Consider the following 16,975-nt stretch of genomic DNA (forward strand, 5'->3'; position numbering starts at 1 on the left):
TCTGGACATTCAACACTCTGCTGTCTCTCCTCTATCTGGACATTCAACACTCTGCTGTCACTCCTCTATCTGGACATTCAACACTCTGCTGTCCCTCCTCTATCTGGACATTCTGCACTCTGCTGTCCCTCCTCTATCTGGACATTCAGCACTCTGCTGTCCCTTCTCGATCTGGACATTCAGCACTCTGCTGTCCCTCCTCTTTCTGGACATTCAGCACTCTGCTGTCCCTCCTCTAACTGGACATTCAGCACTCTGCTGTTACTCCTCTATCTGGACATTCAGCACTCTGCTGTCACTCCTCTATCTGGACATTCAGCTCTCTGCTGTCCCTCCTCTATCTGGACATTCAGCAGTCTGCTGTCACTCCTCCATCTGGACATTCAACACTCTGCTGTCACTCCTCTATCTGGACATTCAACACTCTGCTGTCCACCTCTATCTGGAAATTCAGCACTCTGCTGTCCCTCCTCTATCTGGACATTCAACACTCTGCTGTCTCTCCTCTATCTGGACATTCAACACTCTGCTGTCACTCCTCTATCTGGACATTCAACACTCTGCTGTCCCTCCTCTATCTGGACATTCTGCACTCTGCTGTCACTCCTCTATCTGGACATTCAACACTCTGCTGTCCACCTCTATCTGGACATTCAGCACTCTGCTGTCCCTCCTCTATCTGGACATTCAACACTCTGCTGTCACTCCTCTATCTGGACATTCAACACTCTGCTGTCCACCTCTATCTGGACATTCAGCACTCTGCTGTCCCTCCTCTATCTGGACATTCAACACTCTGCTGTCTCTCCTCTATCTGGACATTCAACACTCTGCTGTCACTCCTCTATCTGGACATTCAACACTCTGCTGTCCCTCCTCTATCTGGACATTCTGCACTCTGCTGTCCCTCCTCTATCTGGACATTCAGCACTCTGCTGTCTCTCCTCTATCTGGACATTCAACACTCTGCTGTCACTCCTCTATCTGGACATTCAACACTCTGCTGTCCCTCCTCTATCTGGACATTCTGCACTCTGCTGTCCCTCCTCTATCTGGACATTCAGCACTCTGCTGTCACTCCTCTATCTGGACATTCAACACTCTGCTGTCCCTCCTCTATCTGGACATTCAGCACTCTGCTGTCCCTTCTCGATCTGGACATTCAGCACTCTGCTGTCCCTCCTCTTTCTGGACATTCAGCACTCTGCTGTCCCTCCTCTATCTGGACATTCAGCACTCTGCTGTTACTCCTCTATCTGGACATTCAGCACTCTGCTGTCACTCCTCTATCTGGACATTCAGCTCTCTGCTGTCCCTCCTCTATCTGGACATTCAGCACTCTGCTGTCACTCCTCCATCTGGACATTCAACACTCTGCTGTCACTCCTGCACCTGGACATTCAGCACTCTGCTGTCCCTCCTCTATCTGGACATTCAGCACTCTGCTGTACCTCCTCTATCTGGACATTCAGCACTCTGCTGTCACTCCTGTACCAGGACATTCAGCACTCTGCTGTCACTCCTGTCTCTGGACATTCAGCACTCTGCTGTCACTCCTGTACCTGGACCTTCAGCACTCTGCTGTCTTTCTTCTATCTGGACATTCAGCACTCTGCTGTCCCTCCTCTATCTGGACATTCAGCACTCTGCTGTCACTCCTGTACCTGGACATTCAGCACTCTGCTGTCCCTCCTCTATCTGGACATTCAACACTCTGCTGTCACTCCTGTACCTGGACATTCAGCACTCAGCTGTCACTCCTGTCTCTGGACATTCAGCACTCTGCTGTCACTCCTGTACCTGGACCTTCAGCACTCTGCTGTCACTCCTGTCTCTGGACATTCAGCACTCTGCTGTCACTCCTGTACCTGGACCTTCAGCACTCTGCTGTCATTCTTCTATCTGGACATTCAGCACTCTGCTGTCACTCCTGTCTCTGGACATTCAGCACTCTGCTGTCCCTCCTCTATCTGGACATTCAGCACTCTGCTGTCCCTGCTCTATCTGGACATTCAGCACTCTGCTGTCCCTCCTCTATCTTGACATTCAGCACTCTGCTGTCCCTCCTCTATCTGGACATTTAGCACTCTGCTGTCCCTCCTCTATCTGGACATTCAGCACTCTGCTGTCCCTCCTCTACCTGGACATTCAGCACTCTGCTGTCCCTCCTCTATCTGGACATTCAACACTCTGCTGTCCCTCCTCTATCTGGACATTCAGCACTCTGCTGTCCCTCCGCAATCTGGACATTCAGCACTCTCCTGTCACTCCTGTCTCAGGACATTCAGCACTCTGCTGTCACTCCTCTACCTGGATATTCAGCACTGTGCTGTCCCTCCTCTATCTGGACATTCAACACTCTGCTGTCCCTCCTCTATCTGGACATTCAGCACTCTGCTGTCCCTCCTCTATCTGGACATTCAGCACTCTGCTGTCACTCCTGTACCTGGACATTCAGCACTCTGCTGTCACTCCTGTCTCTGGACATTCAGCACTCTGCTGTCACTCCTGTACCTGGACCTTCTGCACTCTGCTGTCATTCTTCTATCTGGACATTCAGCACTCTGCTGTCCCTCCTCTATCTGGACATTCAGCACTCTGCTGTACCTCCTCTATCTGGACATTCAGCACTCTGCTGTCCCTCCTCTATCTGGACATTCAGCACTCTGCTGTCATTCTTCTATCTGGACATTCTGCACTCTGCTGTCCCTCCTCTATCTGGACATTCAGCACTCTGCTGTCCCTCCTCTATCTGGACATTCAGCACTCTGCTGTCCCTCCGCAATCTGGACATTCAGCACTCTGCTGTCACTCCTGTCTCAGGACATTCAGCACTCTGCTGTCCCTCCTCTATCTGGACATTCAGCACTCTGCTGTCCCTCCGCAATCTGGACATTCAGCACTCTGCTGTCACTCCTGTCTCAGGACATTCAGCACTCTGGTGTCCCTCTATCTGGACATTCAGCACTCTGCTGTCCCTCCTCTATCTGGACATTCAGCACTCTGCTGTCATTCTTCTATCTGGACATTCTGCACTCTGCTGTCCCTCCTCTATCTGGACATTCAGCACTCTGCTGTCACTCCTCTATCTGGACATTCAACACTCTGCTGTCACTCCTGTACCTGGACATTCAGCACTCTGCTGTCCCTCCTCTATCTGGACATTCAGCACTCTGCTGTCACTCCTCTATCTGGACATTCAACACTCTGCTGTCACTCCTCTATCTGGACATTCAGCACTCTGCTGTCACTCCTGTACCTGGACATTCAGCACTCTGCTGTCACTCCTCTATCTGGACATTCAGCACTCCTCTGTCACTCCTGTACCTGGACATTCAGCACTCTGCTGTCCCTCCTCTATCTGGACATTCAACACTCTGCTGTCACTTCTCTATCTGGACATTCTGCATTCTGCTGTCCCTCCTCTATCTGGACATTCAACACTCTGCTGTCCCTCCTCTATCTGGACATTCAGCACTCTGCTGTCCCTCCGCAATCTGGACATTCAGCACTCTGCTGTCACTCCTGTCTCAGGACATTCTGCACTCTGCTGTCCCTCCTGTACCTGGATATTCAGCACTCTGCTGTCATTCTTCTATCTGGACATTCAGCACTCTGCTGTCCCTCCTCTATCTGGACATTCAGCACTCTGCTGTCCCTCCTCTATCTGGACATTCAGCACTCTGCTGTCCCTCTTCTATCTGGACATTCAGCACTCTGCTGTCACTCCTGTCTCTGGACATTCAGCACTCTGCTGTCCCTCCTCTATCTGGACATTCAGCACTCTGCTGTCCCTCCTCTATCTGGACATTCAGCACTCTGCTGTCCCTCCTCTATCTGGACATTCAGCACTCTGCTGTCCCTCTTCTATCTGGACATTCAACACTCTGCTGTCACTCCTGTCTCTGGACATTCAGCACTCTGCTGTCCCTCCTCTATCTGGACATTCAGCACTCTGCTGTCACTCCTGTCTCTGGACATTCAGCACTCTGCTGTCCCTCCTCTATCTGGACATTCAGCACTCTGCTTTCCCTCCTCTATCTGGACATTCAGCACTCTGCTGTCCCTCCTCTATCTGGACATTCAGCACTCTGCTGTCCCTCCTCTATCTGGACATTCAGCATTCTGCTGTCCCTCCTGTACCTGCATATTCAGCGCTCTGCTGTCACTCCTGTATCTGGACATTCAGCACTCTGCTGTCCCTGCTGTATCTGGACATTCAGCACTCTGCTGTCACTCCTGTATCTGGACATTCAGCACTCTGCTGTCACTCCTCCATCTGGACATTCAGCACTCTGCTGTCCCTGCTGTGCTGTGCTGCTGTCCGTGTGAAAGCAGTGCATGGATTATGTTTAAATTAAGACCTTCTACACCCCTTATTAACCAATCCTTATTGTTTCGCATAGGCCTCACAGCTTCCTGCCACTACATTGTACAGTCTGTATTGTCAGGTTTTCACCTCACTAACCACAGCTTCTCTCCTCTCTGCTATAGTGTCTGGTTATTGGAGCCGGACCCTGCGGCCTGCGCACCGCCATAGAGCTAGCGTTCCTCGGAGCCAAAACCATCATCATCGAGAAGCGCGACACTTTCTCCAGAAACAATGTTTTACACTTATGGCCATATACGATTCAGGACCTGCGGAACCTGGGCGCCAAGAAAATCTATGGAAAATTCTGTGCTGGAGCCATTGACCACATCAGTGAGTTACAGCCTTCCCTTTCATTGCACTGCTTTGTATGAAACCTAACCTTCAGAAACAAACTCACTGGCTTAAGATGCTTGGTCCGACCTGAGCTGAATGTCTTTGAGCCTCCCCAACTCTTATTGACTCTCCATAACCCTTCCTGACACTTCTTGACCCTTGCCGACTCACACTGAACCTTACGGAGACTATCACCAGCCCTCACTGACCCTCCCTAACACTCACTGATGTCCACAACTCTCCCTGTCACTAATTGACCCACACTCAATCTCCTTGATGCTCACTGTCTCTTCTTGACTTTCCCTGATCCTCTCTAACCCTCAGCGACACTCAATCCCCCTCAAAAACTCACCACGACCTCCCCTCTTCTCACTGACTCTCCCCCGACCTCCCCTATTTTAACTGACTCCCCCCCGACCTCCCCTATTCTCACAGACACTCCCCTCAACCTCCCCTATTCTCACTGACTCCCCCGATCTCCCCTATTCTCACTGACTCCCCCCCGACCTCCCCTATTTTAACTGAATCCCCCCCGACTTCCCCTATTCTCACAGACACTCCAGTCAACCTCCCCTATTCTCACTGACACCCCCCCGACCTCTCCTATTTTAACTGACTCCCCCCCGACCTCCCCTATTCTCACAGACACTCCACTCAACCTCCCCTATTCTCACTGACTCCCCCGATCTCCCCTATTCTCACTGAATCCCCCCCGACTTCCCATATTCTCACAGACACTCCAGTCAACCTCCCCTATTCTCACTGACACCCCCCCGACCTCTCCTATTCTCACTGACACCCCCCCGACCTCTCCTATTTTAACTGACTCCCCCCCGACCTCCCCTATTCTCACAGACACTCCACTCAACCTCCCCTATTCTCACAGACTCCCCCCCCCGATCTCCCCTATTCTCACTGACTCCCCTAGACCTCCCCTATTCTCACTGACACTCCCCTCGACATCCTCCATTCTCACTGACACTCCCCTTGATCTCCCCTATTCTCACTGACACCCCACTCGACCTCCCCTATTCTCACTGACTCCCCCTCGGCCTCCCCTATTCTCACTGATTCTCCACTCGACCTCCCCCATTCTCACTGACTCCCCCCTCTGCCTCCCCCATTCTCACTGACTCACCCTCGAACTCTCCTATTCTCACTGTCTCCCCCTCCACCTCCCCTGCTCTCACTGACACCCCCCTCGACCTCCTCTATTCTCACTGACACCCCCCCATCCTCTCCTATTCTCACTGACTCCCCCTCGACCTCCCCCATTCTACCGACTCCCCACCAGGACCTCTCCTACTCTCACTGACTCCCCTCTCGACCTCCCCTATTCTCACTGACTCACCCACTACCTCTCCTATTCTCACTGACTCCCCCCTCGACCTCCCCTATTCTCACTGACTCCCCGATCGACCTCTCCTATGCTCACTGACTCCCCCCACGACCTCCCCTATTCTCACTGACTCCCCACTCCACCTCCCCTATTCTCACTGACTCCCCGATCGACCTGTCTCAATCTCACTGAATCCCCCCTTGACCTCCCCTACTCTCACTGACTCCCCCCTCGACCTCCCCTATTCTCACTGACTCTCCGCTCGACCTGCCCTATTCTCACAGATTCTCCACTCGACCTCCCGCATTCTCACTGACACCCCCCTTGACCTCCCCTACTCTCACTGACTTCCCCCCTCGACCTCCCCTATTCTCACTGAATCTCCGCTCGACCTGCCCTATTCTCACTGACTCCCCCCTTGACCTCCCCCATTCCACCGACTCCCCACCTTGACCTCTCCTACTCTCACTGACTCCCCTCTCGACCTCCCCCATTCCACCGACTCCCCACCTTGACCTCTCCTACTCTCACTGACTCCCCTCTCGACCTCCCCTATTCTCACTGACTCACCACCTACCTCTCCTATTCTCACTGACTCCCCCCTCCACCTCCCCTATTCTCACTGACTCCCCGATCGACCACTCTCATTCTCACTGTCTCACCCCTCGACCTCCTCTATTCTCACTGACTCTCCACTCGACCTCCCCCATTCTCAATGACTCCCCCCTAGACCTCCCCCATTCTCACTAACTCCGCCCCAACCTCTCATATTCTCACTGACTCTCCCCTCGACCTCTCTATTCTCACTGACACTGCCCTCGATCTCCCCTATTCTCACTGACTCCCCCTCGACCTCCCCTATTCTCACTGACTCCCCCTCGACCTCCCCTATTCTCACTGACTCCCCCCTCGACTACCCCTATTCGCACTGACTCTCCGCTCGACCTCCCCTAGTCTCACTGACTCCGCCCCAACCTCTCCTATTCTCACTGACTCCCCCTCGACCTCTCCTATTCTCACAGAGTCCCCCCTCGACCTCCCCTATTCTCACTGACACCCCCCTCGATAGCCCCTATTATCACTGACTCCACCCTCCGCCTCACCTACTCTCACTGACTCCCCCCTCCACCTCCCCGACTCTCACTGACTCTCCGCTCGACCTCCCCCATTCTCACTGACTCCCCCCTTAACCTCTCCTATTCTCACTGACTCCCCCCTCCACCTCCCCGACTCTCACTGACTCCCCCCTCGACCTCCTCTATTCTCACTGACTCCCCCCTCAACCTTTCCTATTCTCACTGACTCCCCCCGACCTCCTCTATTATCACTGACTCCCCCCCTCGACCTCTCCTATTCTCACTGACTCTCCCCCTCGAACTCTACTATTCTCAGTGACTCCGTCCGATCTCCCTGAATCTCACTGACTCCCCCCATTCACTCCGATTCTCACTGACTCCCCCCTCGACCTCCCCTATTCTCACTGACTCTCCCCCAACCTCCCCTATTCTCATTGACTCTCCCCTCGACCGTGCCTATTCTCACTGACTCACCCCTCGACCTCCCCTATTCTCACTGACCGCCCCCCCTCGATATCCCCGATTATCACTGACTCTCCCCCAACCTCTCCTATTCTCACTGACTCTCCCCTCGACCTCTCCTATTCTCACTGACTCTCCACTCGACCTATTCTCACTGACTCCCCCATCGACGTCCCCTGTTCTCAAATACTCCGCCCCAACCTCCCCAAGTCTCACTGACTCCCCCTCGAACTCCCCTATTCTCAGTGACTCCCCCTCGACCTCCCCTATTCACACTGACTTCGCCCCAACATCTCCTATTCTCACTGACTCTCCGCTCGACCTCCCCCATTCTCACTGACTCCCCCTCGAATTCTCCTATTCTCACTGACTCCCCCTCCACCTCCCCTACTCTCAATGACTCCCCCCTCAACCTCCTCTATTCTCACTCACTCCACCCCATCCTCTCCTATTCTCACTGACTCTCCCTCGACCTCCACCATTCTACTGACTACCCACCTTGACCTCTCCTACTCTCACTGACTCCCCTCTTGACCTCTCCTACTCTCACTGACTCCACTCTCGACCTCCCCTATTCTCCCTGACTCACCCCCTACCTCCCCTATTCTCACTGATTCCCCCCTCCACCTCCCCTATTCTCACTGACTCCCCCCTTGACCTCTCCTATTCTCACTGACTCCCCCCTCCACCTCCTCTAATCTCACTGAATCCCCCCTTGACCTCCCCTATTCTCACTGACTCCCCCCTTGACCTCCCCTATTCTCACTGACTCCCCCCTCCACCTCCCCGACTCTCACTGACTCCCCCCTCGACCTCCTCTATTCTCACTGACTCCCCCCTCGACCTTTCCTATTCTCACTGACTCCCCCCGATCTCCTCTATTATCACTGACTCCCCCCCCGGACCTTTCCTATTCTCACTGACTCTCCCCCCGATCTCCTCTATTATCACTGACTCCCCCCCTCGACCTCTCCTATTCTCACTGAATCTCCCCCTCGACCTCTACTATTCTCACTGACTCCCCCCATTCACTCCGATTCTCACTGACTCTCCCCTCGACTTCTCCTATTCTCACTGACTCTCCCCCAACCTCCCCTATTCTCACTGACTCTCCCCTCGACCGTGCCTATTCTCACTGACTCTCCCCCAACCTCTCCTATTCTCACTGACTCTCCCCTCGACTTCTCCTATTCTAACTGACTCTCCACTCGACCTCTCCTATTCTCACTGACTCCCCCATCGACGTCCCCTATTCTCACTGACTCCCCCTCGAACTCTCCTATTCTCACTGACTCCCCCTCCACCTCCCCTACTCTCACTGACTCCCCCCTCGACCTCCACTATTCTCACTGACTCCGCCCCAACCTCTCCTATTCTCACTGACTCTCCGCTCGACCTCCCCCATTCTCACTGACTCCCCCTCGAACTCTCCTATTCTCACTGACTCCCCCTCCACCTCCCCTACTCTCACTGACTCCCCCCTCGACCTCCACTATTCTCACTGACTCCACCCCATCCTCTCCGATTCTCACTGACTCCGCTCTCGACCTCTCCTATTCTCACAGAGTCCCCCCTCCACCTCCCCTAATCTCACTGAATCCCCCCTCGACCTCTCCTGTTCTCACTGACTCTCCCCTCGATCTCCTCTATTCTCACTGACTCTCCCCTCGACTTCGACTATTCTCACTGACTCTCCCCTCGAACTCCCCTATTCTCACTGACACCCCCCACGATATCCCCTATCATCACTGACTCCACCCTCCGCCTCACCTACTCTCACTGACACCCCCCTCCACCTCCCCGACTCTCACTGACTCTCCGCTCGACCTCCCCCATTCTCACTGACTCCCCCCTTGACCTCTCCTATTCTCACTGACTCCCCCCTCCACCTCCCCGACTCTCACTGACTTCCCCCTCGACCACCTCTATTCTCACTGACGCCCCCCTCGAACTTTCCTATTCTCACTGACTCCCCCCGATCTCCTCTATTATCACTGACTCCCCCCCTCGACCTCTCCTATTCTCACTGACTCTCCCCCTCGACCTCTACTATTCTCAGTGACTCCGTCCGATCTCCCTGATTCTCACTGACTCCCCCCATTCACTCCGATTCTCACTGACTCCCCCCTCGACCTCCCCTATTCTCACTGACTCTCCCCCAACCTCCCCTATTCTCATTGACTCTCCCCTCGACCGTGCCGATTCTCACTGACTCACCCCTCGACCTCCCCTATTCTCACTGACCGCCACCCCTCGATATCCCCGATTATCACTGACTCTCCCCCAACCTCTCCTATTCTCACTGACTCTCCCCTCGACCTCTCCTATTCTCACTGACACTCCACTCGACCTCTCCTATTCTCACTGACTCCCCCATCGACGTCCCCTATTCTCAAATACTCCGCCCCAACATCCCCAAGTCTCACTGACTCCCCCTCGAACTCCCCTATTCTCAGTGACTCCCCCTCGATCTCCCCTATTCACACTGACTTCGCCCCAACATCTCCTATTCTCACTGACTCCCCCCTCCACCTCCTCTAATCTCACTGAATCCCCCCTCCACCTCCCCTATTCTCACTGACTCCCCCCTTGACCTCTCCTATTCTCACTGACTCTCCGCTCGACCTCCCCCATTCTCACAGACTCCCCCTCGAACTCTCCTATTCTCACTGACTCCCCCTCCACCTCCCCTACTCTCAATGACTCCCCCCTCAACCTCCTCTATTCTCACTGACGAAACCCCATCCTCTCCTATTCTCACTGACTCTCCCTCGACCTCCACCATTCTACTGACTCCTCACCTTGACCTCACCTACTCTCACTGACTCCCCTCTCGACCTCTCCTATTCTCACTGACTCCCCCCTCCACCTCCTCTAATCTCACTGAATCCCCCCTCCACCTCCCCTATTCTCACTGACTCCCCCCTTGACCTCTCCTATTCTCACTGACTCCCCCCTCCACCAACCGACTCTCACTGACTCCCCCCTCGACCTCCTCTATTCTCACTGACTCCCCCCTCGACCTTTCCTATTCTCACTGACTCCCCCCGATCTCCTCTATTATCACTGACTCCCCCCCTCGACCTCTCCTATTCTCACTGAATCTCCCCCTCGACCTCTACTATTCTCAGTGACTCCGTCCAAACTCCCTGATTCTCACTGACTCCCCCCATTCACTCCGATTCTCACTGACTCTCCCCCAACCTCCCCTATTCTCACTGACTCTCCCCTCGACCGTGCCTATTCTCACTGACTCTCCCCTCGACCTCCCCTATTCTCACTGACCGCCCCCCTCGATATCCCCGATTATCACTGACTCTCCCCCAACCTCTCCTATTCTCACTGACTCTCCCCTCGACCTCTCCAATTCTAACTGACTCTCCACTCGACCTCTCCTATCCTCACTGACTCCCCCATCGATGTCCCTTATTCTCAACTACTCCGCCAGAACCTCCCCAAGTCTCACTGACTCCCCCTCGAACTCCCCTATTCTCACTGACCCCCCCTCGACCACCCCTATTCACACTGACTCCGCCCCAACATCTCCTATTCTCACTGACTCTCCGCTCGACCTCCCCCATTCTCACTGACTCCCCCTCGAACTCTCCTATTCTCAATTACTCCACCCCATCCTCTCCTATTCTCACTGACTCTCCCTCGACCTCCACCATTCTACTGACTCCCCACCTTGACCTCTCCTACTCTCACTGACTCCCCTCTCGACCTCTACTACTCTCACTTACTCCCCTCTCGACCTCCCCTATTCTCACTGACTCACCCCCTACCTCCCCTATTCTCACTGACTCCCCCCTCCACCTCCCCTATTCTCACTGACTCCCCCCTTGACCTCTCCTATTCTCATTGACTCCCCCCTCCACCTCCCCTAATCTCACTGAATCCCCCCTCGACCTCTCCTATTCTCACTGACTCTCCCCTCGACCTCCTCTATTCTCACTGACTCACCCCTCGACTTCCCCTATTCTCACTGACTCTCCCCTCGACCTCCCCTATTCTCACTGACTCACCCCTTGACCTCCCCTATTCTCACTGACACCCCCCCTCAATATCCCCTATTATCACTGACTCTCCCCGCAACCTCTCATATTCTCACTGACTCTCCCCGCAACCTCTCCTATTGTCACTGACTCTCCCCTCGACCTCTCCTATTCTCACTGAATCTCCACTCGACCTCTCCTATTCTCACTGTCTCTCCCCTGGACCTCCCCTATTCTCACTGACTCCCCCATCGACATCCCCTATTCTCAAATACTCCGGCCCAACCTCCCCAAGTCTCACTGACTCCCCCTCGAACTCCCCTATTCTCAGTGACCCACCCCTCGACCTCCCCTATTCACACTGACTCCGCCCCAACCTCTCCTATTCTCACTGACTCTCCGCTCGACCTCCCCCATTCTCACTGACTCCCCCTCGAACTCTCCTATTCTCACTGACTCCCCCTCCACCTCCCCTACTCTCACTGACTCCCCCCTCAACCTCCTCTATTCTCACTGACTCCACCCCATCCTCTCCTATTCTCACTGACTCTCCCTCGACCTCCCCCATTCTACTGACTCCACACCTTGACCTCTCCTACTCTCACTGACTCCCCTCTCGACCTCTGCTACTCTCACTGACTCCCCTCTCGACCTCCCCTATTCTCACTGACTCACCCCCTACCTCCCCTATTCTCACTGACTCCCCCCTCCACCTCCCCTACTCTCACTGACTCTCCGCTCGACCTCCCCCATTCTCACTGACTCCCCCCTTGACCTCTCCTTTTCTCACTGACTCCCCCCTCCACCTCCCCGACTCTCACTGACTCCTCCCTCAACCTCCTCTATTCTCACTGACTCCTCCCTCAACCTCCTCTATTCTCACTGACTCCCCCCTCGACCTTTCCTATAATCACTAACTCCCACCCTCGACCTTTCCTATTCTCACTGACTCTCCCCCCGATCTCCTCTATTATCACTGACTACCCCCCTCGACCTCTCCTATTCTCACTGATTCTACCCCTCGAACTCTACTATTCTCAGTGACTCCGCCCGATCTCCCTGATTCTCACTGACTCCCACCATTCACTCCGATTCTCCCTTCGACCTCCCCTATTCTCACTGAATCTCCCCCAACCTCCCCTATTCTCACTGACTCTCCCCTCGACCGTGTCTATTCTCACTGACTCTCCCCTCGACCTCCTATATTCTCACTGACCCCCCCCCTCGATATCCCCGATTATCACTGACTCTCCCCCAACCTCTCCTATTCTCACTGACTCTCCCCTCGATCTCTCCTATTCATCTGACTCTCCAGTCGACCTCTCCTATTCTCACTGACTCTCCCCTCGAGCTCCCCTATTCTCACTGTCTCTCCGCTCGACCTCCCCTATTCTCACTGACTCTCCCCTCGACCGTGCCTATTCTCACTGACTCTCCCCTCGACCTCCCCTATTCTCACTGACCCCCCCCCTCGATATCCCCGATTATCATTGACTCTCCCCCAACCTCTCCTATTCTCACTGACTCTCCACTCGACCTCTCCTATTCTCACTGTCTCTCCCCTCGACCTCCCCTATTCTCACTGACTCCCCCATCGACGTCCCCTATTCTCAAATGCTCCACCCCAACCTCCCCAAGTCTCACTGACTCCCCCTCGAATTCCCCTATTCTCAGTGATCCCCCCTCGACATCCCCTATTCACACTGACTCCGCCCCAACCTCTCCTATTCTCACTGACTCTCCGCTCGACCTCTGCCATTCTCACTGACTCCCCCTCGAACTCTCCTATTCTCACTGACTCCCCCTCGACCTCCTCTATTCTCACTGACTCCACCCCATCCTCTCCTACTCTCACTGACACCTCTCTCGACCTCTCCTACTCTCACTGACTCCCCTCTCGACCCCCCCTATTCTCACTGACTCAGCCCCTACCTCCCCTATTCTCACAGACTCCCCCCTCCACCTCCCCTATTCTCACTGACTCCCCCCTTGACCTCTCCTATTCTCACTGACTCCCCCTCCATCTCCCCTAATCTCACTGAATCCCCCCTCGACCTCTCCTATTCTCACTGACTCACCCCTCGACTTCCCCTATTCTTACTGACTCCCCCCTCGACCTTTCCTATTCTCACTGACTCCCCCCGATCTCCTCTATTATCACTGACTCCCCCCCCTCGACCTTTCCTATTCTCACTGAATCTCCCCCCGATCTCCTCTATTATCACTGACTCCCCCTCTCGACCTCCCCTATTCTCACTGACTCACCCCCTACCTCCCCTATTCTCACTGACTCCCCCCTCCACCTCCTCTAATCTCACTGAATCCCCCCTTGACCTCCGCTATTCTCACTGACTCCCCGCTTGACCTCTCCTATTCTCACTGACTCCACCCTCCACCTCCCCGACTCTCACTGACTCCCCCCTCGACCTCCTCTATTCTCACTGACTCCCCCCTCGACCTTTCCTATTCTCACTGACTCCCCCCGATCTCCTCTATTATAACTGACTCCCCCCCCTCGACCTTTCCTATTCTCACTGACTCCCCCATCGACGTCCCTTATTCTCAAATACTCCGCCAGAACCTCCCCAAGTCTCACTGACTCCCCCTCGAACTCCCCTATTCTCACTGACCCCCCCTCGAACTCCCCTATTCTCACTGACTCCCCCCTCCACCTCCCCTATTCTCACTGACTCCCCCCTTGACCTCTCCTATTCTCAATGACTCCCCCCTCCACCTCCCCGACTCTCACTGACTCCCCCCTCGACCTCCTCTATTCTCACTGAATCCCCCCTCGACCTGTCCTATTCTCACTGACTCACCCCTCGATATCCCCTATTATCACTGACTCTCCCCGCAACCTCTCCTATTCTCACTGACTCCCCCCTCGACCTCCTCTATTCTCACTGAATCCCCCCTCGACCTGTCCTATTCTCACTGACTCACCCCTCGATATCCCCTATTATCACTGACTCTCCCCGCAACCTCTCCTATTCTCACTGACTCTCCCCTCGACCTCTCCTATTCTCACTGACTCACCCCTCGATATCCCCTATTATCACTGACTCTCCCCGCAACCTCACCTATTCTCACTGACTCTCCACTCCACCTCCCCGACTCTCACTGACTCCCCCCTCCACCTCCCCAAGTCACACTGACTCCCCCTCGAACTCCCCTATTCTCACTGACCCCCCCTCGAACTCCCCTATTCTCACTGACTCCCCCCTCCACCTCCCCTATTCTCACTGACTCCCCCCTTGACCTCTCCTATTCTCAATGACTCCCCCCTCCACCTCCCCGACTCTCACTGACTCCCCCCTCGACCTCCTCTATTCTCACTGAATCCCCCCTCGACCTGTCCTATTCTCACTGACTCACCCCTCGATATCCCCTATTATCACTGACTCTCCCCGCAACCTCTCCTATTCTCACTGACTCCCCCCTCGACCTCCTCTATTCTCACTGAATCCCCCCTCGACCTGTCCTATTCTCACTGACTCTCCCCTCGATCTCCTCTATTCTCACTGACTCTCCCCTCGACTTCCCCTATTCTCACTGACTCTCCCCTCGACCTCCCCTATTCTCACTGACACCCCCCCTCGATATCCCCTATTATCACTGACTCCACCCTCCACCTCACCTACTCTCACTGACTCCCCCCTCCACCTCCCCTACTCTCACTGACTCTCCGCTCGACCTCCCCCATTCTCACTGACTCCCCCCTTGACCTCTCCTATTCTCACTGACTCCCCCCTCCACCTCCCCGACTCTCACTGACTCCTCCCTCAACCTCCTCTATTCTCACTGACTCCTCCCTCAACCTCCTCTATTCTCACTGACTCACCCCTCGACCTTTCCTATTATCACTGACTCCCACCCTCGACCTTTCCTATTCTCACTGACTCTCCCCCCGATCTCCTCTTTTTTCAATGACTCCCCCCCTCGACCTCTCCTATTCTCACTGACTCTCCCCCTCGAACTCTACTATTCTCAGTGACTCCGCCCGATCTCCCTGATACTCACTGACTCCCCCCATTTACTCCGATTCTCACTGACTCCCCCCTCGACCTCCCCTATTCTCACTGAATCTCCCCCAACCTCCCCTATTCTCATTGACCCCCGCCCCTCGATATCCCCGATTATCACTGACTCTCCCCCAACCTCTCCTATTCTCACTGTCTCTCCCCTCGACCTCCCCGATTCTCAGTGACCCCCCTCGACCTCCCATATTCACATTGACTCCGCCCCAACCTCTCCTATTCTCACTGACTCTCCGCTCGACCTCCCCCATTCTCACTGACTCCCCCTCGAACTCTCCTATTCTCACTGACTCCCCCTCCACCTCCCCTACACTCACTGACTTCCCCCTCGACCTCCTCTATTCTCACTGACTCCACCCCATCCTCTCCTATTCTCACTGACTCTCCCTCGACCTCCACCATTCTACTGACTCCCCACCTTGACCTCTCCTACTCTCACTGACTCCCCTCTCGACCTCTCCTACTCTCACTGACTCCCCTCTCGACCCCACTATTCTCACTGACTCAGCCCCTACCTCCCCTATTCTCACTGACTCCCCCCTCCGCCTCCCCGATTCTCACTGACTCCCCCCTTGACCTCTCCTATTCTCACTGACTCCACCCTCCACCTCCCCTAATCTCACTGAATCCCCCCTCGACCTCTCCTATTCTCACTGACTCACCCCTCGACTTCCCCTATTCTTACTGACTCCCCCCTCGACCTTTCCTATTCTCACTGACTCCCCCCGATCTCCTCTATTATCACTGACTCCCTCCCCTCGACCTTTCCTATTCTCACTGACTCTCCCCCCGATCTCCCCTATTATCGCTGACTCCCCCCCTCGACCTCTCCTATTCTCACTGACTCTCCCCCTCGACCTCTACTATTCTCAATGACTCCGTCCGATCTCCCTGATTCTCACTGACTCCCCCCTTTCACTCCGATTCTCACTGACTCCCCCCTCGACCTCCCCTATTCTCACTGACTCTCCCCCAACCTCCCCTATTCTCACTGACTCTACCCTCGACCGTGCCTATTCTCACTGACTCACCCCTTGACCTCCCCTATTCTCACTGACCGCCCCCCCTCGATATCCCCGATTATCACTGACTCTCCCCCAACCTCTCCTATTCTCACTGACTCTCCCCTCGACCTCTCCTATTCTCACTGACTCTCCACTCGACCTCTCCTATTCTCACTGACTCCCCCATCGACGTCCCCTATTCACACTGACTCACCCCTTGACCTCCCCTATTCACACTGACTTCGCCGCAACATCTCCTATTCTCACTGACTCTCCGCTCGACCTCCCCCATTCTCACTGACTCCCCCTCGAACTCTCCTATTCTCACTGACTCCCCCTCCACCTCCCCTACTCTCA

At 54.7% G+C, this 16,975-nt stretch overlaps 1 protein-coding gene across 6 annotated transcripts in view; it reads left to right on the forward strand.

Annotated features, from left to right (window-relative positions):
• Positions 1-16,975, forward strand: part of LOC137379759 (protein-methionine sulfoxide oxidase mical3a-like) — a 1,360,716-nt gene that overhangs the window by 600,107 nt on the left and 743,634 nt on the right. For all 6 annotated transcript variants that reach the window (XM_068051091.1, XM_068051094.1, XM_068051095.1 and 3 more), the window contains exon 3: positions 4,495-4,702. In XM_068051091.1, the coding sequence (XP_067907192.1) occupies positions 4,495-4,702 (208 nt within the window). The remainder of the gene's footprint in view (positions 1-4,494; positions 4,703-16,975) is intronic.

This window comes from Heterodontus francisci, chromosome 18, assembly GCF_036365525.1.
Source record: "Heterodontus francisci isolate sHetFra1 chromosome 18, sHetFra1.hap1, whole genome shotgun sequence".
In the NCBI taxonomy this organism is placed as follows: Eukaryota; Metazoa; Chordata; class Chondrichthyes; order Heterodontiformes; family Heterodontidae; genus Heterodontus; species Heterodontus francisci.